General features: G+C 41.8%; 1 protein-coding gene across 1 annotated transcript; it reads right to left on the bottom strand.

The window, feature by feature from the left end:
- Positions 1-995: 995 nt before the first annotated feature.
- Positions 996-21442, bottom strand: BPNT2 (3'(2'), 5'-bisphosphate nucleotidase 2). Its single transcript, XM_068671913.1, has 5 exons — positions 20919-21442; positions 8948-9107; positions 7930-8025; positions 6098-6259; positions 996-4749 (listed from the first exon to the last, which is right to left on the bottom strand). The coding sequence occupies exons 1-5, from the start codon at positions 21300-21302 to the stop codon at positions 4472-4474; spliced, it is 1080 nt and encodes a 359-aa protein (XP_068528014.1). The 5' UTR covers positions 21303-21442; the 3' UTR covers positions 996-4471.
- Positions 21443-22094: the final 652 nt, after the last annotated feature.

Genomic DNA, 22094 nt, shown 5'->3' on the forward strand with positions numbered 1-22094 from the left:
GGACTAAGAAAGGTGCAAGGATCAAGAAGGCACAAATGAGGAACAGCAATGAGAGGAAAAGTGGCTGCCCCTTGACATCTGAAAACCACGAAGTAGAAGGCTTCGTGCCCCTGGGTATGAGCCGTGAAAGGCATTGGCAGCTTGTGGGGTGAGAAGACTGGCAGCAGGTGCTAGCACTTGGTTATTAAGCTGACTATTGTACTATGAGCATTCTGGCAATGTTGAATTCATAATTTTGTCAATGGACCTCAGTCTGCACAACAGAGCCCTGAAATAAGACTTGGTCTGACTGGCCTGAAAGGAAGCTGTTCAGTCTTTCCCTGTCTTAGAGGCACTTTCCCCCTCATCCTGCCAGAGCCTACAATCACAGGCATTTATCTGTGGGTAAACTTCAACTGTATGATTATCTAACCTCTGAAAGGGAAATGAAACTAGCAAGGCAATTTAAAGCCAGAAATGGAAAATAAGTGTTCTCTGTTACAATTTCTCCAGCACAGCCACATCTAGGGAAAATAACCCAGACGGGGCCCAGCACAGGTCAGTCCCTCCTCGTCGCGCTGCTCTGGGGATGCAGGGCGCTTGTTTTACATGGTTAAACCAGGTTACAACAGCATTGCACCACTGCTGTGAGACTCCAACAGATAAGAAGATGCTACAAAGATGTTAGGATACACTTGTTTATAAACAAAAATGCAGACATGAACATCAGTGCTGACTCTTCTTCATATATCTCCAAAAAATGTACGTGTACATCTCTTCTCGCACCTGAAGCCAATTAGTCTATTCTTAATGACTGTAAGGTAAAAGCAAATACATGAAACAACATCACTAGGTGATTTCTTAGCTCCATCCACATGGTTCATTCATCATTCACATAAGCTATCTCTGCTTGTATTTTCATTACTACTATGTGCTTTATCATTCAGAACAAACAGTGCTTCCATAAATCTACCTGCAAAAGTCTTGCAAATAGGTTAAACTCAATACCAGTTGAGTACAATATTCAACCCTTTTATTTCTGTGTCCATGTATTTATAAAACATTCAGTGAATGCAAGTTAGGACGTTTGGTACAGTACTAGGTATCATCTATGCTACCATCCACTCTTTGTAGCAGAATGAAAATGAGAAAATACACACCGCGTTAGAATAATTTCACTGAAAGTTACCATAATCATAATACCCACCCAAAGAAAAAGAAAAAAAAAAAAAAGACATCATGTGAAAAGCAATGCTAGCACAATACATTCTCTTACTTCCCTTGATTGGACCTAGAATGTTACTGTGAAGTTTTTTAAATTCCAATTTTTAGAAAAGACACTTTTGTAGGACCCACCTATGCTGTGCAATTGTTTCAAGTAGCATCCCTGAAAACGCTACATCAGTTTTATGTGGAAAAGGCTAGCAGGTGCAGAACAATGCCCTAGCCAGGCAGTGAGACACTGTTAGTCTGATCTCAGACAATAAGCTTCTCTTACATCCACAGAGGTGAAACCAAACAAGCATTTGAGCCAGGATGGCAAAGTGTTTTAGAAAGGAGTGTAGACATGGTCAAAGAAATAAGATGCATGGGTTGTCAATACTGTACACAGGAATATCAAAGTGCACTGGCACACGTGCACTAAGCAAGCACTTCTGAACACCTGCTGATCTGTGCAAGAGTTGCATTTACATTATAAACCCATACCGACCGGGGCCTGACTGCACTCCCTGCAGCGGCTCCTCCATCAGCCAGGCTGGGAGCTGTAAACAGCACCGCAGGGCCTGGCTGTGGGGCAGCTGCCTGAGCTCAGGCTGTGCCAGAAGCACTTCTCCCTCACCTTTCCTTCACTGTCACAGGAAGTGAGATTGGGTCAAAAAGGGGCCTGAAGCAGTAAGGTATCAAACACTGAGATCCAATGCAGCAAAGCAATTTAGGATACAAACAGGTTGGAACAAGCATATGTCCTCCTAATGAAAAACTAAGTATTTCAGCCAGCATATGGGAACTAGAAAAGGAAAGCTAGGGCTCTTCTTTGTACCTTTATCTTCCAAAGGTCTTTAACTTCATAATTTAGGCAAACATTTCTGTTTACTGCTGTGTACCTTCAAAGAAAATCCCAGTAAGCCCCTTTAGTGTACATAACATTACCTTATTTTTCCTTTCTCATGCAGAACCTAAGTCTGATCACAGCTTATGCAGGAAGTGATGGGACTGCAACCAAAATAAAAGCAGTCACATTTTCACAAGTTAAGTTTAAACATGCTTTCAACCTGAATCGAAACCAGCCACCTCCCAGGGACTTTAGCTGTCTATTTAAACATTGTGCAGCCAAGCTCTGTGACACACACATTTTGATACTAGCCCAATTATGGCTATTTCTCATGCTTAAATTTTAATCCATGTTCTTTAACTACTAAACAGCAGAAATGCTTTTTTTATAACGCTTTAAGCCACTTGTATCAGACTGAAGGGAAAATAATTATAAGAAAAAAAAGCTACAGTCTTCTTGCCAAGTATTAGTAAAGTCTTGATAAATACCTGGATTTTTGTTATATGCTGAGGTTTGGAAGCTCAACAAATTTTTAAAAATAAATCAGCCCCTTTTTTAAAGGCCACATTCACTTATTTGTCATACCATATAGCAGATCATTAAACTTAAAAATGAAGTTAAGTTGCTTTGTATATTACCTACATGTGTAGAAGGTGTTCTCAAATAGCAGCAATTGTGTCGATGTTGGAAAAACAATGTAAGAAAAAAAGCCTACCCGTACCAAAGGCTAGTAGGACTAAGCTTCAGTCTACTTTGCCAGTAAGTTTACGAAATTAACATCTGTATCAGTAATTATGCAACATCTGAGGAGGTCTTTTGGAAATGTGAACATAAGACAGAAGATCATTAAAAGAGGTATTATGACATTCTCCACTACTAACATTTAACATAAGGAGGAAAAACCTAATTTTAATGAGAATAGTATGATGAAAGAAGTTAAAAATGAAAAAAATAAAATAATAATTTATTTTAAATAGCCTATGTTTCTACTAAATAAACTTCAAACAAATATTTGAAGAATTGAGAAGAGGTGGGAAGCTTATCTATTGATAATTGAAATAACACGTACGATTTAACTTTCTGAAATCCCTTCAGAGGCGCACAAAGAGCACCACCACAGATGGTTATGCTTCTGCTGATAGAAGTCTAACTATTTTAGAGGTACAATGATTTGTCATTTGGTATCAAAGGGCCCCTGTTCTGTTCTGCGTAAACTGGACTGACAAAGAGCATTTTTCAGTAAGGTTTTCTGGACTCTGGCGTACTTGAAGGGCTGCTTGTTCTTCAAACTTGCTTAAAAAGATTCAATTTAAGGGAAATAATATATGTAAGTTTCCACGAATCAAGCAACCACAAGCCATTTGGGATAACTCAAGAGCTTTCTGCAGAAAAGAACACCCCTTAACCTAAGAAAGCAGAAAGTTAGTCCTGAGGTTTTAGAAAAGAAAATGCGAGTTTATATTATATAAATGGAAATGACCAATCAACTTATTATTTCCATCAAACTCATTTCATATGACTCTATTGAATGGGGAAAACCAAAATGAACAGGTACCAAATTGTGCTTCTATAAGTACAAATGCCAAATGATGAACAAGCCCTACATTAGAGGAAGATCTTGCATGCATCTTCAACACTGTACGGAGAAATCATCAAGGACAAGAATCAACTGTTAAAAAGTATACAAGGAAACATTGCCTTCTTTTAAAAAGTTATATGGAAATAATTACACTGATTAATAAAACACTGATATTCACAACTCATCTGAATTAAACTGGTTTACATCTTCAGGAAAAAAAAAAAAAGTCAAAACAGTACAGAACATTTTTGTTTCCTCTTAAAAAGCAGAAAGAGTGCCACTCCGTCCAAGATAAACCATTGCTGTATATAAATGTGTGTCAACCTTCTTGTGAATTCTGTTCAGGGGATACAGAACACAGGGCCATCTTTCCTCCTGATTTTTTTAGTTATCAAATGCCTATATAAATCACTCTTTGTTTCTACCTAATTCATTACAGAATTGCTAAAACTACAGTAAGATGTAAAAGATTTCAAGAAATTCCTCTGAGAACTACTGAGGTTATTTTATGAAACAATTTGGATCTTTCTTTAATTCACCTATGTTCACAAATATATATTGTATATGCACCTTGAATACAAGAACTGAATGAAAACAGTCAAAAAAAAAAAAAAGACATGGAAAGTGAGGGGTGAGGCAGTCAGTGCCCTTCCTACTTCTGATTATTATTACTGTGTTGTTTTTATTTTTTTTTTAATAGTTTTATTTTTAAATACCACCACTGAAGAAACCCAATGCAAATACAGTCCCCAAACCCACACCAAACTGCTTTGCTGCGCATCTTTCCCAGCAGGTTTTCACACTTGCTTCTTCAGTCAGAGCATCTGGAGGCTTACAAAAGCATGACTTGTATTTCTCTATCAGTCAAGTTTGTGTGACGTTTCTTCCAGATCTGGAAGTTTTTCAATCAGTGCTTTATGGTTCATATTGATACTGGCTATAAGTCCCCCCTCATTGCCATCTGAGCCAGTGTAACTGATTTCTTCACCATTCAGGGTAGTCATATGGCCACCCAATGCTCTCAACACCGCATTTCCAGCACAGATGTCCCACTTCTTAATATAGGTGACATGGATATACACATCAGCTTCTTCTTGATTCTTTTCAGCTACGTCAAGGAGGGCCAGCACTTTATAACCTACAAGAATTGATTGGAATAATAAAGTTAAACCACGTTTCCCAATTCCATCACAAAGGAAAAATCTATCAGTGTTCACAATATACACATGCGAGCTACAGCAAAGTAATGTCATGAACTACATCATGCTAGTCCAGTATAATGGTGGAAGCACCAATAACCTGCCTGCCATCTCACCCATAAAACAAAACGAAAACAGACCCCCCAAGATTCTTTTTAGACAGCCATTACCAATGTGTTACAAAGTTTTGATCTTTTAACGAGTCTCTAGATAAGTCTATAGACTTCAACATAGTTTTGCTCTTACATTCACTTACTCATTTTTCAATCACTACATCACACTGAAGCCTCCCATCTTTCTGCCTTTTTATTACAATAGAAGAAAGACGCATACACCAGTCAATTACAACAGCTTAGCTCAGGGCCATTTTCTTCTATCATACATTATACAGTATGAAGTCACTGCTCAAAACTGCATTCTTTATTTTATAGATTTCTTTTTCTATTTTTAACTGTTCAACCAGTATTCTTGTTTTGTTAAGCTGTATCTTTTTATTCTCATACAGTCAAGACCAGGAAAAAATCTAATATAATCAGTTAATATAATCATCACCTCTATCAAAAGAAAATTCATTTAGATTCATTCATTATCAAGAACCAGTGCAAGATAATTTTCTCTAGCTTTTCACACTAAAGACAGATACATTTCTGTAAAATGTGAGTTCTGCACGGCTTTTGCGAGACTTACAAACAGCTATTGCTTCACACTGGTGTCTCACATATTTGCATTCTGCCAGTAAAATGCAAGAGGATATTGCATAATCAAACAAAACATAGCTAAAACTTCTTTGGACTGAATATGGGACAGGTAACAATGGGCTTCAGTGACAATATCTTTCTATTCGACATAGATGCAAGAAATAGTACCAATCTTCAATGGCTTTTCCTAAAAATATTGTTTAATTAATGTACTACTCATTAATTAAGAACAAACTGATTCTCTTCCATGATTCTTTATTTGGTCACACATCCCCCTTCCTTACACACAGGCATCATTATCTTCAGTGAACACACATCAGTGTGTTCAATGGGACCAAAGTAACATTCTTTATCCAGGATTAGATTCACATATTAACTTATGAATTACCTAAAGCTAGAATTAGGTTTGCATTTACATGTCTACATTCAGGAGAAACTGCGTCCCTATTGATTGCTTTTGTGAACACGGAGAATAGAAGGTAAGAGGAGAAAGAGGGGATGTCACAGTTGTACCCCTCTGTCTAGTAACAGCTATCCCATTAGATCATTTGAAAGCCCTAAAATGGATAGGATGCTTAAAGAACCAAACCTGCTCCACCAGCGGGGATTATCACAGTCTTATTTCCAAAAGTCTGCCGTGCAACCTGCTTCACTTTTCCTGCATGGGAGCGGGATACAATAATCCTTGGAGTTTTCTCATTGTAGGAGGAACGAGCTTTTACGTTTGACCCGCCATCCACCATTGCCCAGGCTACAAGAGAAAAACAAATTCTGCTAAGCTTTATTCTTAACAGAGACTGCCTTTTGTAGAGATAAAAGGATACCTACCTGAAAAAATGAAAGTGATCCCTCTCTCTTACTTAATTTCCCTCTTTAACACCAAAATTGAGGGCTGACCCAAGGAACAGGCACATGTCCATGCGTGCACAGGAGCACGGGAGAAAAAGAAACAGCTCTTCCCCACACATGCACAAATCTGAGTGTCTTTGACATTACTTCATGCCTGAATATGCCTGTGACATAATTGCAAACTCCGAATAAGAAGGAAAAATCCCAAGTAGTGATATATAAAACTCACAATTGGAAAGCCGCAAAAATTAAGAAGACAGTTCTGTGCCAAACACATATCCAAATTTCCTCTAACAACACTTTCATTAAAACAAAAAGCCCCACTGCCCTTCAAAAGAGAAAACAGAGGAGCAAAAACGTTACCATAAGTCTTCTTGCTCAAAAGGATAATAACGAATAAGGAAGTGAAAATATCTGATATTGTGTTTTGGAGCAATGGATTTAGAATATGCAGCCTCCCACTTGCTTCATTGTGAGGTTCAAAGCCAAGGTTGGAAGTTGGCATCCCCTAACCACTAATTTGACATTTACTTAGCAGACTAACCAGCAATTTTATCTCAGTAGAGGGCCAGATTGTATGGCAACAGACTGAGCTATGTGTATTAACAATAGTGACTGCCTTATTGCTATATATTGGAGTGGTACTACTAGGAACAATCCTACTCACAACACATTGGTACTTCCAGCCTGGAAAATGAATACTCTTCACATAGAATGACAGAATTAATTGCATTTCATCTAATGCCATGTCTGAACATGTCACATTTTACTGCTGATAAAGGAGTTAAATTCTCAAAATTACGGTGCTAAAAAACGGCACTGAAATACAGTCTTAGTTTCTGTGCCAGAACTACTGTGTAATTTTACAACTCTAGAGGTCAGTATTGCCTAAGGGAAAAACAAGAAGAGAAATTCTTGTTTTAAGTGTATAGTACAGAAGATGTGAACACTGTAACTACTTTGAAACGTTCAGAAGTACACACACAGAGTGCCAAACTTTTAGCCATCCTCACTGATTAAATCTTTAGTACTAAAGATTTAATTAGGCCAGGGTTGTGCATTAACAGCATGTCAGATATTCAATAAGGCTACGTCTTATTGAAGTCTTGCCTGATACATACAAACAGTTGCCATTAAGATCCTTTATTTATGTTACCCATATTGAATAAACACCAGCTCCTAGCTGTAATTTTATGGATCCAACTTCTGCTGCTGCAGGAACCAAGTAGACTAAAGTCTAACAGCACACATAAGAGCAGTCAGTATGCATAGGCTTCACCTTCTTTGGTTTGCTTTAAGTGCTCCTAATGAATGGAGCTTAATTGTTAAACATATTTTCAGTTACTTTGTTTTAAAGGCATTATTTTTTTTTTTGTTAAACACAGGCAGCATTTTCCTTTGTGGTTTTACAGCACAGAACACATTGACCTCTAATTCTGAGGTCTGCAGCAGTGTTCTTTTGCACCCTGGTACTATTTTCCTCATTTGTATCTACAGACATTTCCTCAAATGTTACATTTTAATTAACACTATGATTGAAAAAGTCAGAAATACATGAAGGAATAAAGGTACCTGTATATGCTGAGAACGGCTTATGTATCACTCCTATTACTGGTTTACCATTTACAGCCACACAAACCATCGTTGTGACATACTGCCGAAGATCCTCTGCGGGCAAAATGAGAGATGGAGCAGGTTCACGGACAGATGTTAAGAACAAAAAAGGAAAGTAGACCTAACATTACAGAAACATGGCTCTTTGAAAACTAGCCTACTTTCTAACTCTTACAATTATGTAACTTTGTTGTATCTTCAAAAAACCTTGCAGTTACCAAAAGATTTTGAAGACTTTGAAGCTTTCCAAAAATTTTAGAATTAATGTTAACAATTGTGTCTCCTATAAGATGTACGTTCACGGAAATCTGTGTCCTTAAATTCTCCCTTCCATGCCCCTTGCCCTATCCTCTACTGGTCCAAAGCTGAAAAATTCAACCACTGAAGAACATTCACCTGAAAAGATGATGGGATCAATGAAATATTCACAAAAAAAAAATCAATCTCCATCTAGTTGTGTTTGTTCTATTTATCAGCTAAAATTTTATTTGCATTGCCCTACACTGCTTATATGACATCTTAAAACATGAAAAAGAGGGAGACTCAATTACATATTTTTTTAAACTGTAACAGAAACCTTTTTATCTCAAGTTAAGATTAATATATTAATTTATCCTTTCCTTTACAGAAAGAAACAAGAAAAAAGAGATATTTAGTGTTGCCACAGTAATAATTGAAATAAAGAAATGTAAAGAAATGTGCAATTCCAACAGAATCCATATACAACAGTTACCATTCATTTTAGCAATTAATTAGAAGGAATACCAAAGTTATCGGAGTTGGCACAAATAAAAGTGAATGCTACAGTCTGACAGCTATTGATATGTCATTATACAATTTGTTCAATTATATCCCACTAGCTGTAATAGAGCACACTTGAACAAGAGGTGCCACTTTAAATACTTACTATTTTGTCTCCAGTATAAAAGGCAGACATCAGAATTACACACATGATTTGTCAACAAGAATCAGCTACCTGTGTATTCTTGTGTAGCATCTAATGGATCGATCCAGACAGTAACACTTTCTGCTGGAACCTCCTTCGGCTGTATTTTTTGTTTTATTTCTTCAGGTATACTGCGATCCCAAGAGACTGTCTCCTGATCAGCTGTATCAACATGTTCTTCAGAGTTTATCTACAAGACAACAAAGGTAGGCACATTAGTTTATCATACACAGCAGCTGTGGTACTGGGAAAATTACAGGTGTGTTCAAGTATTTTCTTTCTCCCTTCCCCTCAAGCTAAAAGAGCACGAACTGTTTTAGGAACGAACATTTTTCAGGAACTGAAAAGCTACTAACATCATGCACCAAACAATGAGAAAATTGAACTCAAAGTTTTGCTGTGAACTACACCACAGCTGGACACCATTTCTCTGGCTGCAACGCTTTCTACGGAACATTCTCATTGTAGGAATTGAATTTTTTAAACCAGAATTTAAATGCAGTTGCTTCAAAGACTTTGAACAGAACATTCAATTCTGGACACTTGTACAGTGCACAGCTATAGTTGGGGTCAAATATCACACTTACATAGATCAGTAAATGCAGATTCAAATCCGCAGACACTTTAGCAATACATATTTTGCAGACTGTGGTATGACTTCGGGGAGTAAGAATTCTAGGTTGCATTCCTGCCTCCAAAATTGAGTTATGACTAGCAATTTAAGCAGCTCACCTGGATGTAACCTTGACACAACTGTCAGATGTATGTTATTTTATAAAGAAGTTAATGTTTCTTGTCTGTCTTTAGGGTATGTTGAGGTATGAACCTAAGGCAACCCCTTAAGGAACATTTAAAAACAGCAGTCAAATGTCACATTTAACCTCACTGCCACTTGTTGCCTGGCTTTACGAATTTTCTTATTGATCAGAAAGTGTTTCATAGTATCACAGAATTAAAGCACTCATGGGCAAGGACATCTTTCACCAGATCAGGCTGCTCAAAGCCCTGCCCAACCAAACTCTGAACATTGCCAGGGACGGGACATCCACAGCTTTAACTGGGAAACCTGTGTCAGTACCTAATCACTCTCATTGTGAAAGTTTTATTTGTTCTGTCTCATCTAAATCTACCCTCTTGATTACCCTTTGTCTTACTACTACATGCCCTAGTAAAGTCTTCCTTTGTCTTTCTTACAAGCACCCTTTATATATTGAAAGGCTGCTGTAAGGTCTTTCCAGAGCCTTCTCTTCTCCAGGCTGATCAACCCCAGCTCCCTCATCCTGTCTTCATAGGAGAGCTGCTCCAGCCCTCTGATCATCCTCGTGACCCTTCCCTGGACCCACCCTAACAGCCCCACATCCTTCTTGTGCTTTCCCCTTACTTACTACACAGTCTAGACTATTAGCTTAGATATCTAACTGCTAGAGCAGATAAATACGCTAAGACTAAACTTATTACAGATGTTGTAGGCAAGTGGCATTGAAAAGTAAGGAAAATAAAGAAACACTCAGGTTACATTTGAATGTAACAGACTTTGTATCAGCAGGATTTTTACTTAATTCACATCATGACAAGAAAAGACATCACGCCTCAACTGTAACAGATTATCAGCAACGGGTTAAGGGCCGCCTTGTCCAAGAGAATTAAAAAAGAGAAGCAAGCAGAACTGCAGCAACTCCAGCCATACGTCATAGCTGTCTTTTCATGTAAAACCAGTATTTGAAGCACCACGTGCCAAACAGAGCCCCTGAAGTTGCCATGACATTTACAAATTAAACATCCGTCATTGTACAATCAACCTGATGATTGTTTTCGCCCCTGGGGGTAATGGTCCTGCAGAATGAAGATGAGTGGTTCCACAGACTTGGCAAGCTCAACACAAGCTCCTGGCAGTTCAAGTTCCACTAGGGCAAATCAAGCACCACCATAGGAAGTCACATTAAAAAAATGAATAAATAAATAAACAATCCTCAATAGAATAAAGGTTGTCTCCAAGAAGTTAAGAGGGTTGGAAACAATCCTGAGAAGAAGAAAAAAAAAAAAAACAAAAAACTCTTGTTAAACCTGTTGTAACATTACAGTAAAATGAAAAGGCTCAACGTATCTGAAAGGCATTGTTTTCAAAGCCTTCCTGCTAGTTCAAAATTTGTAACTGTGGCCATGATGTTGCAGCATTTATACCCCTACTTAGCGGTCTCTCTCAACAGCCATAATTAATCTACCAGGAAAAAAAAAAAAGAAAGATAATAATGTGGTTGCAGAGATCCCATGACACTAGCTCTACTTGCTGGTCTCTTGCTCTGCAAGCCACCAGTTCTCCCCTTCATATTACCATTTACGCTGTAGCCTTGGCTGAGTATCAGTCATAGTCCAAGTAGAAATTCACAGCCATTCCACCACGTGGTTACTAGATCTTTTTTATATATTGTTAGGAACCTACATTACAGGCTTTGCATGACATGGTTGCCTTATAGAAGATCACCAAGTCCTTAAAGCTGGGAACTTCATTTATTTCTAATGAATTAGAATATAACAATAAAACAGATCTTTGTGTCAAGATGATGGCATACCTTACTGCTTGATTTTCTGTTCCTCCATGTCATTCTCATTTGTTGGAAGCCTCCAGAGGCCACGACCTTAAGTTTCAGTCTTTTCTGAAGTGATACAGCCATGTTGGCTATATTGTCAAGTCTTCACTCAGAAATCAAGAGTAGCTATGGTAGATAAACCATCACAATGCCAAATGTTTGTGTCAAAGTTTTTCCAAAACTTTTCCAGCATACTTTCAGTCAAACTGCTGTGTTACTGTACCTAATTATAAAGCTGCAAGTCTGTACACTTGCTATCACATAGATAACTTCGCTGACCATGGTGGCTTTACCCAGCTGGGCAGCCAAGCTCCACCACAACCTCTCTAAACTTCCCCTCCTCAAACGGAAGAGGGATGGAAAGGTCTCAAGGGTTGAGATAACGACAGGGAGATCCCTCAGAAGTCATTGTCATGACCCAAATCTGGGGGGCAGCAGCTCCCCCCGGACCCCCTGCTCCTGTGTGGGCTCCTCTCCACGGGCTGCAGCTCCGGCCCGGGGGCTGCTCCTGCAGGGGCTCTCCATGGGCCGCAGCCTCCTCCAGGCCACCTCCACCTGCTCCACCGGGGGCTCCTCCACCCATGGGAGGGCTGCAGCGTGGAGATCTGCTCCATGTGGGACCCATGGGCTGCAGGGGGACAGCCTGCTCCACCAGGGGCCTCTCCACAGGCCACAGGGGAACTGCTGCTGCCTGCCTGGAGCACCTCCTGCCCTCCTGCTGCACTGACCTGGGGGGCTGCAGGGCTGCTTCTCACTCCTCACTCTCCCAGCTGCCATGGCACAGCCGTTTTTTTTCCCCTATTTCTTAACTCTCCTCTCACGGAGATGCAAACAACCTTGCTTATTGGCTCCGGTCTAGCCAGCAGCAGGTCCAGCTGGCCCTTATCAAACACGGGGCAGCTTCTGGACTTTTCTCACAAGAGGCCACCCCTGCAACCCCCACTACCCAAACCTTGTCACGTAATCCCAATACCCCTACTCCTAAGAGTCAGATTTAAAAAGAACCCATCACGCAAGAATTTGAGGCAGCAAGCAGAAGACAAAAATAAAGAGCTATTGGGAGGCAGTCACCTAATAGCTGCAAGCAGTAAGAGCCCATCTCAGGAAGTTCTGCACGCTGCCCACTGACACAGAGCATAACATTTTTCATAATCTTCCCCAATTATGTTTGAAAGGAAGGCCCTCCTCGCAAAGAAGAACCACATCAAACACAGAGATTTAAAACAACATATGCAAATCAGTGAACAGACTACTGCTGAAAGGTCGACAAAAGTTACTTCATGAATTTCGGTAATCTGGCTGATTTTTGCCAGTAGAGAACCTTCTATAAATGGGTTAGAAATGTGTATGCATCCTGTAACAAGCGAGGTGTGCTGCTCTCAGGAGCCAGAAAAGGTTCAACAGCAACACCTGGATCAGACAGAAGTGTGCCTTCCAAAATATGGAGGCATTCCCAAGCCTAAGGAAACTAATCCACCACACAGAAGACACTCTCCTCCTGCATGCTAGAGCAAGAAACCCTGGGTCTGCTTGCTCAGGAGGAAGGCAGACAGCAAGCTACAGAGCCGTGTGGATGCATTCAGCACTATGGGCATGTGTCCAGCAGCCCCATCTACATACAGGCTTCATGGCAGCTCACAGGGGCTCACTGTCCTGTGTGGGACTAATCCCCACCAGCTCTTCACAAGGGCTCCGTGGCCACTCCCCACCTAGGAAACCATCCTCAGTATCAGCTGCATGGCTGGGGCGAGGTGACCAACCTCAGGCTGCATGGTCTGAAAGCATGGATGTAGTTCTGCCTTTGAACTCATCTGTCAGAGAGAAATTAAACTGAAAATCTACACTGAAGAAGTTAAATAGAAGTTTCTATTCAAATACGACAAAGATTTTTAAGATATACAGCTTTTTATTTTTTAAAAGCCAATACCTTTGAAAAAGGTATTGAAAAGTGCAATGCTTCTTTTAGAAACTGTTTGGGATTTTATTTCATTTATTGCTCCTCCTCCTGCCCTGCATCCTTACCCATCCAAATATGACATACGTGTTATCTATGAAAATAATCCAAACTCTTGAAGAAGAGATGAGGTAGCATATTATGTTTACTCCTGGAAATGTTAGCATCCCCATCTGTTAATTGTATCCTCTCAAATCTAAATCTCGCTGCTTTTTTATTAGAGTAGAAAGCAAAACCAGAACACAAATACTATGCCACCTGTATTATAAAAGGGAAAGCAGCTAATTAAGCTACTCAAGGTAAACAAAACAGTTCAGGTAACAACAAAAGATAATATTCACTAATCAGAATACGAATACAAGGGGAGGTACTGCATTTTGAGGACAGAGATCAACTCAATGGGTAAGTCCACTGATTTGAATGGGACCATGAAAATGAAAAGCTTAAGATACCCAGGCAAAATAGCACATGGGAAAAACAGTAAAAATACTAACAGACATTTTAATAACTGCATAACAGACACAGCCACTTCATTGGTCGTTACACAACATATGCATTGTACACACCCAAGCTTCACACTTTGTCATTTGTATTCAGGTGATAGGAGACAGAGGAACGGAGCAGAGAGACAAAATCAAATCAATAAAGAAAAATATTTGCAAGCAATAACCCCTCAACAATCATCCGGACACCTTCTTCCTGGCTAACTCGAGATGTCTCCTATGGACACCTGAAGGTATTCCCTCCAGGAACCAACTGGCAAGAGGACACCACACACCTCGCAAGGCTCACTGACCTGCTGCTGTGTGGTTGCACAGGTTTGAACACGACTTGCTGCATCTGTCTGTGCTTCAGAGGAGCTGCCACCCAGGGGAAAGCAGTTCCACCAGCAGCCTTCAGGATTGCCCCCGCACACTGAGCAAGCCCCTGTGCAGCCTCACACCTCTTCTCTCTCAGCGCTGCTATCACTTTGCTCCGAAGAACAACAGGCGCTCACATCCACTGTGTTGGAGGCTGGGCCATTTCCCCCTCATTTGCTCAGCTTCTGACTTTTCCCTCAAAAGGTACTGGAGGGAAAACTGCTTCATCTTCTTGCAGCACCTGTATATATGCAAACTGCATGAACTGATCAGATGCCGAAACCTCTGAAAGTAGCCACCCACTCAACAAGGCGGGATACCCAACGGCACCTTCTGCAGCAGCACGATGGAAAAGCACTCCCAGGAAGCAACAAATCACCATATTCCCAGCAAGGGAGTAAAGTACCTGTGACTACTTATACCAGCTAAGAAACAGGGCTCCAGAATCTGCTGTGGAAGGTAGCAATCGCATTCACACCAAGACTTAGTTCACGGGCAGCAATGGCCACTCACAATCCTTCCCCTCGATATTTTGGGTTTGGAGGTGGTGAGTAGCAATTCACCATAAACGAAGACTGTTTCCTGAAAGCTTCTGTCACTACTTGACACTGAAAAGAAAGCAAACTTGGAAATCAAAATACCACTTTCTTCTTCACCTTTCCAGGCTGCTAGCTAGTTTTCAGCCAGGTTTGTTAGGTCATGAGTGAAATCAAAAGCTCACATACTTAAGATACTTTAAAGCTTGAAACAGAATATTAGCTTTGCCAGCACAGGCAAAAATTCCAGTTTTATTCAATAAAATTGACACTCTAAGATCAGGCTGCTTCTTTTTGAAAGGGTTCCTCCTCTCCTTTCATTTACCACAGTATACCAGAAGGGAACATAGTGTTTGCAAGTGAGCTTCTTCATGCCTTTCAGAAAGATTACGCTTGAGTTCATATGGGTACATTTCATTACAAAAGGAGACAGAGAAATTTGCTGAATGACATGGTTCTCCAAATAGATTGCTTGTTAAAAGGGAACAAAAATAACAAAATATGAATTTATATAAAGATGTATTTTTATATACATGAGTAACGTACACAAATACGTAAAACAGTAAAAGGCAAAGTGCCAGCCACGTCTTGGCTCTCATTTGAAAGGAAGACAGCAAATACTTCTATAATAATGCCATGGCACAGACAAAGGAGGCATTTTTAAAGACACAGAAGTCCAGACAGGAAAAAGTTTTGAACTTCTCTCTACTGTCAACTGCACCTTCAATTATTTTAACGAAAAAAAAAGTGGTTTGACTCAGGATTAAGATGACAAGGTGCACAGGAAAGAATATGGACTAGCCTAAGCGTCAAAAAGCCACCAGTTAATGCTTATGGGAACTCATTACACGGCTGCAGTCATTAAGCCAGCAGGAAGCAGGGTGCAACTAACAGATAAAGACGTATATGTCGGAAGAAGCAGATTTGTCATCGTATGATGAATAGAAGTTGGTAAAGTTGGTAAAAATAACAGAAAGGCAACAGAGGAAACTGCATGGATCACAGAAGCCACACAATTTCCAACAGTAATTTTTTGAAACAACTAAAACCTAAAACTAGAAGTAATAAAGCCACTTGCTCGTTAGTTCACAGACTGTTTTGATAGATGGCAAGATTCGCGGTTACAGTTCTGTACAGATGCAGACTGGAAAAAAAAAAAAAAAAAAAGGAACATCTGGCTTGTGACAAGGGTTACACTGCCACTTCCCAGCTTCAGACACCAGCCAGGTAAGAGAGGAGGAGAAGCACGCTGACACAAAAGAGCTGTGAAGCTCTTACGGACTGCGAGCAGCTGCAGCAGCACAGGATTCGGGTCTCCTGGACACTACTGGTAGCTACATCTGCAGAGATAATCACAGAAACCATTACCATAAAGTTACGGCCTTTCATTTCAGTTTAGGTACAGCGCCTGCGAAAGTCAAATACCATCAATTAAAAGCCATGTTAGAAGGCGTATGCCCAGACAACACCTACTGATGGATTTCAGATTAACATTCACAGTTCTTGCTTTACTCATGAGCCTATTGGCAGTTACTAAGATCACGAGGGCCAAAAGAACGTTAATTTTGTTAAAAACCCCAAGAACTAAGTACGTCTTTCTTCAAACATGAATGGAAAAACGACTGTGCTTATTTTGCAGAGCATTGAAATCCTTCTGAAGTTTAAGCAGCATTTTGTTTTCTAAACCTAGTTCTTTAACGTATCTGTCTCCTCCCATTGAATCCATATCAGATGCAGTTTGCAATCTTAGATGAAATTCCAGTTTTGTAACTACGGTAGTTGACACTGCAACCAGAAATCTGCAAACAGCAGGTTTAAACCTGGAAAATATTTCTGGTAGCTAGGAAAAAAGAGTGCTTAGAGACATTCATCTTCAAAAAATTGAATTAATTTAGGGGAACATCTCATTAAAAGTAAAACTGACATGTTCTTAAATTTCCATTTCAAACACTGATGCCCAATCTCAGCATTATCGCACACAAACTTGAAATGAGTTATTTATCATCTGTCTTAATTGGGAAGGAGATAGAAGAACCAGCCAGGTTCCAGGCAGTGCCAAGACTGCTTGAAGATGCCTGAAGAGAAAGGCTGGGACAGAGAAAGATTGATTTCCATCCCAGTCATAATAAACCAGAAAGAAAGGAAGAATATTTCTCTGCTTAGCATTTATACTAGAAAACAAGACATACAGCTGGCACAACTACAGAACATACATCAACGTGCTGGTCAAAACTGAACACGAACTCTTGCAAAAGCGAGAGTATGTGGTAAATTCATTCGAGTCAATAAGACAAAGTCTATGAAAATCAGGGTAGTATAGTGCAGAAGCAAAACAGCAGAACTGTTTGTGCTGCTTTAAAACCGGCTCTTCCACAGTCTGAGCACAGAGCGACTTTGACCAAAGGTCGTGTTTAAGGAGTATGCACCGCCCTTGCCAGTCACTCCTGCAGATGTACTGACACAGGTATTGCTGCAGCATGAAGTGAACCAGGGTATGCCTAAATCTTTTTTTTGTCTTACATTTCCTACCTTAGATGCATTCAGATACCAACCCCAGGACAAGGAACACTGCCAAAAGGGAAGACCCCGATGCATGGCACTCAGAGAAGCTCTTTTAGCAGACAACACAACTCAAGTTCCTGCACCACGAGACCAATTCTTCAAACCCAGAAACTCTCCTGGACAGCACATTCATGTTTCTGGCCAGTCTCTAACTGGATTTGGAAACAGCCTTCCCACCCCACTCTCAAGGCAGGGCTGCCTTGAGCATCACCTCAATCCCCTCACCTGATTCCTGTTCCAACACTTCTTATCACACCACCACTATGCTAGAGCAAGGAGTAAATGGGCCTGCATGGAGAAACAAACAAGAAAGCAGTGAAGTAGCCTAAAATAGATATGGTTCGACAAAAAAGTTGAAAGAAGCAGAAGGGATGATTTTAGCTGGATCAAACCCCAACTTGCAACTTGTTCTCAGCACTACGAATAGCAGAGGACAACACTCTAGTGCAGGAGCAGGAAACACCTCCAGCCTGTAACTGTAACTGCGGTTGATGGCTTTATCAGAAGAAACCACTGGATATATTTAAGCATGCAGTGTATTTTAAAATCAACTGCACAAACCTGTTTCATAGGAGATGCGTGCAAATATCCACTGCTGGACCTTGACTGTCCTGAGACAGCACTTTCTAACTCAGGTATTACCTGAGTTAGAAAGTGATTTGCCCCTTCCTCACACCTGTTTCTGAGGGGTATAATGACAATACTCAGTATACCATTCAATTTACTATGCAGTCACAAAAGCAAATTGATCTGCCACTCTTCTGTATCATCTAACCTTGCTGTAAATAGTCTTGCTTATAGACTGATGCAAACACATCCATTTATACCAAGCATAACAGGTAACATAAGCAGCAGAGTTTCTGTTCCTCCATAGAGACAACAGCTTTACAAAATGTTTTGCTTTTGTCTTTTTCCATATTTTTTCCTCTTCTTCCCCTCAAATTGTGAACGTTATTTTATAAGCCACAACTGTAAGGATTGTGAGAATCTTCCCAGATTTATTTCAGCTTCTAGAAGAGAAAGCAGCCAAAGCCTTTCTATCTTCTCTTAATAATCACGCCTTAGGAGGAGATCTGCTTCTGACAGACTGCATGTGTTTTTTGCTATGCCAAGCAGCACAATGCAAGATATCCAAGACTGCTCATTGAATTCAGTTTATTTCAGTCAAATGACTTCTCCCCCTAGTTATTTTTAAACATTGGAAAGCCAGAATTTGGCACCAGCTTAAATGCTGAGACACCCGTTAGGCTCAAGGCTTCCATGATGCGAGTAAATAAAAATTTTGCTTAAGTTTACCTTCAGAATTCTTTGCATTCTTTCAGTTTTTATCAGTCCTTTTGTGAGCAGTAGCTTCTCTAGCAAGAAGAGAAGTGAGCTTTTGTTTGACTTAGCTTTTTTTTTTTCTGCTGGAGTGTCCTTCTGTACTTGGAGATAAGGCTGCAGTTATAAAGCATGACACCTACTGCAAGACGCAGTCTTTTATTGCTTCAACATGAAAGGTGTCTCGGGAAATCCCATACAATCCTCATATTCATACCAACTCAAACTGTAGCTCTGCGGGGTGAAATAGCAGCAGTTTTTGGCAGGTCATGCCCAAAGGTTCATATGATGGATTTACACATTGAGATGACCTTGTCTTCACACCTGAAAGTGTATACTACAACATATATATAGTAAAATGAATTGTTTGGACAAATACTTATGAACACATCTTCAGCATGCCAGAGACTACAAGACAGTGTGTGTTATCAGCATACATAGTTTGGTAGACATTTCTTACTTGCCTCATGAAATAAGGTGCTATTATTCAGATCATGTGCTGCTAAACATCTCAGAGCTGGCCTGTCAGATTTAACAACTTTAAATCAGCTGAAAGATTTCTCAAATAAACTCTTCCTCGTCCTCCTCAATGTTCAAGCTTTTTCAGTCTAATGGAGCAGGGCACGGGGGAGGAAAGGAGGGCATATGCCTGAATTTTATCAAGTTCTACAGATGCATGCACACACATGCATTTCTGATTTCACATCGTGTTTCTGAACACATCTGTGCTTTAGGAAGTGCCATGTATTTCTAAAGACTAGCAGCACAAGCCAACTCCTTGGAAAATCAAGAGGAGTCCAAAGTTTTTAAAAAGACGGTCAAACTTAATGCCACTGAGAGGAACATACCCGCATCAGACCCTCACCTGAGCAGGGCTCGTGCAGGCAACGACAGACAGAGAGCAGGCAGTTCAGTTCAGTATTGCCAAACAAATCCCCAACTTCTCAAGTAACACACAGAGAACCCTTATACCTAAAGGAATGAAGCCCCTCCTTCTGCGGAAGGGTGAAAACATGTAATTTCAAGCAGCAGCCGTACAGCTATACCGTAACGCCAAGCTCCACGAGGGCACTGAATAGCAAAACAGAAAGAGGAACAACACTTTTTCATCCATTAACGCAGGGCTTCTGAAGGTGGCTTGCCATTGACAGAAAAGCCAGCAATCTTTGAAATACAACCTTTATAATCTTTTTGCAGAAAAAGGCTAAGTACTTATAAAGTTTATTTCCAATACCAATCGATCTGGTGTTTCTTTTAGATTACATACTCAATGAGGTCTCTACAATACTTTTAAAAAAAACAAATACACCCTAAGAAACTTCCAAAAAGTCAATGAAAACTGATTAAATAGGGACTATATTTAAGTAAACTTAACAATTTTCCTTTTTCTCTCAACCTGTCCGGGAAAGGCATGCAATCAGCACGTTTCAAACTCAAAGTTTTCCACCAATTTCAAACGTCAATAAAAAGTTAAGAGATTTAACATTAAAAGACTGAAGAAAAGTTCTCATTTACTAAACGAAAAGGAGAAACAAAGACAAAAAAATAATAAAAAAGCCTGTAAGTCTGTTGCTGGTTTGGGTGCAACTTGAAATACCAGACCCAAGTTGTGGAGGTGAACGAGGGTAGAAAGGGCCATGCTTCTCTGAAGGAGAAGCAAATCTGTGTTGCCCACGTGGGCAGCGATCTGTGTCGTGGCACAGCTGCTGGCTTACCTGCTCGGCCAGAGCCCAAAAGCCTCGGGTATCGCAGCACTACGCTCCTCTACACTCTATTACTTCTCCATATGCTCTCCCCACTGCTGGCTGTATAACAGAGTGGGAAGGATGGCCGGTGGGAAGGGTAATTAGGAAAGTAAGTTACCAGCATATGCTCACCTGGGTGTCCCAAACATGTGCTGAGGCAGCACTACCAGATTACATTTATACTGGAACAGAAAAAGCTCTTTTTTTTTTTGGTCCTCCACACTTGGGCACCCCCTGAGCCCCCCCCGACCCTCTGCGCCCCACCACCCGCAGTGGGGCGAGCGCTGAGGTGGCACTGCCACAACGCCAGCAGGAAGGAAGGAAGGGGAAAAAGAAAAAAGGGAGGGTATCAAGGGATCATTCCCCATCCCCAGGAACCCGAAACAAGCCCGTGGCCGGGCCGGGGCAGGGGCAGGGGCTGCAGCCGGTCGCCCACCTGCACGCCGGGGAAGGCGGCTTGCAGCAGGTGGTACATCCTGCGGTTGGACAGGAGGTCTCCGCTCGTCAGCTTCTCCTCGGCTCCCTCGCGGGTCTTCCCCTTCGCCTTCTCGTTGAGGACGTTGCCCTCGCGGACCCGCTTCACCTCCTCGCCGCCCCGCACGGCGGCCAGCACGGAGACGGCCAGCAGCTCCCGCAGGTCCACGGCGGCCGCGGAGCCGCGGGGAGGGGGCTCGGCCCCGCCGGCCGCCGGCTCGCTCAGCATGAAGAAGGCGAAGCGGCCGGCCAGGAAGCCGGAGTAGAGGTGGTAGAGGACGCCGAGCCCCAGCAGGCAGAACACGGCCATGCCGAGCGGCGACAGGCGGATCCCCATGGGCGCCATGGCCGGCGGGGAGGGGGAGCGGGAGCGGGAGCGGGAGGGGAGCGGCGGGCGCTCAGCGCGGCCCCATGGCTCCGCTCCCTGCGCTCGGCGGGGCCGGCCGGCTCCGCACCGCGGCGGGCAGGCGGCGCCCGTCTGTATCCGGGTCAGGCGGAGGCGGGGCGGCGCTGAGCGCACTGAGCATGGCCCGAAGGGACGGGGGGGACCGGGGAGAAGCGGAGGGGACCGGGGGGGAGCGGGCAGAGCCGGGCTGGGACCCGCGGGTGGGTCCCGGTGGGTGCGCCCCGCCCGCAGCCGGGAGCATGATGGCGCGCAGGGGGCCTGAGGCGAGCCTGTGAGGGGAGCGCACTACGGCGCCTCGCTGCCATCCCGTGTGCCTTCTGTATTTATGTATGTATTGATTTAAGCTGCTGTGCGCAAGAATGTGAAAGCTCAGACCCCAATAAAGGTTGTCTTTGGAAACTGAAGCTGTCATATCGTCACTGTCTCCGCGCTTCCATTTCACTGGCATCGCCGTCACACGGTGGCAAACATCAGCATCCCACCCTCTGCGAGGGGCAGAGGCTACAAATGAAGGAAAGGAGCAAATACAGCATTTAGTTTGAAATGGGATTCCAGAGAGATGGGTTTTACTCTTAACCTATGCCAGGATTTAACTTTCTATGCTGTTACAACATCCTCGTTATCCACCTTTCCATGCTCTTCAAGATTTTTCTCCATGCAGTCTCTTGTCCGTCAGAGGAGGGGCATTAAGTATATACCACTCATTTTCTGTTCATTGATTCCATGCTTCAG

The sequence above is a fragment of the Anas acuta genome, chromosome 2 (genome assembly GCF_963932015.1).
Source record: "Anas acuta chromosome 2, bAnaAcu1.1, whole genome shotgun sequence".
Classification (NCBI taxonomy): Eukaryota; Metazoa; Chordata; class Aves; order Anseriformes; family Anatidae; genus Anas; species Anas acuta.

Bases quoted from the DNA above. Each gene is read 5' to 3' on its own strand.
- BPNT2 (XM_068671913.1), bottom strand. From the start codon at position 21,302: ATGGCGCCCATGGGGATCCGCCTGTCGCCGCTCGGCATGGCCGTGTTC. The intron at 9,108-20,918 runs GTGGGCGACCGG...GTTGTCTTGTAG, and splicing joins CCGCCTTCCCCGGCGTGCAG to ATAAACTCTGAAGAACATGT. The intron at 4,750-6,097 runs GTTTGGTTCTTT...CAATTCTTGTAG, and splicing joins AATCCCCGCTGGTGGAGCAG to GTTATAAAGTGCTGGCCCTC.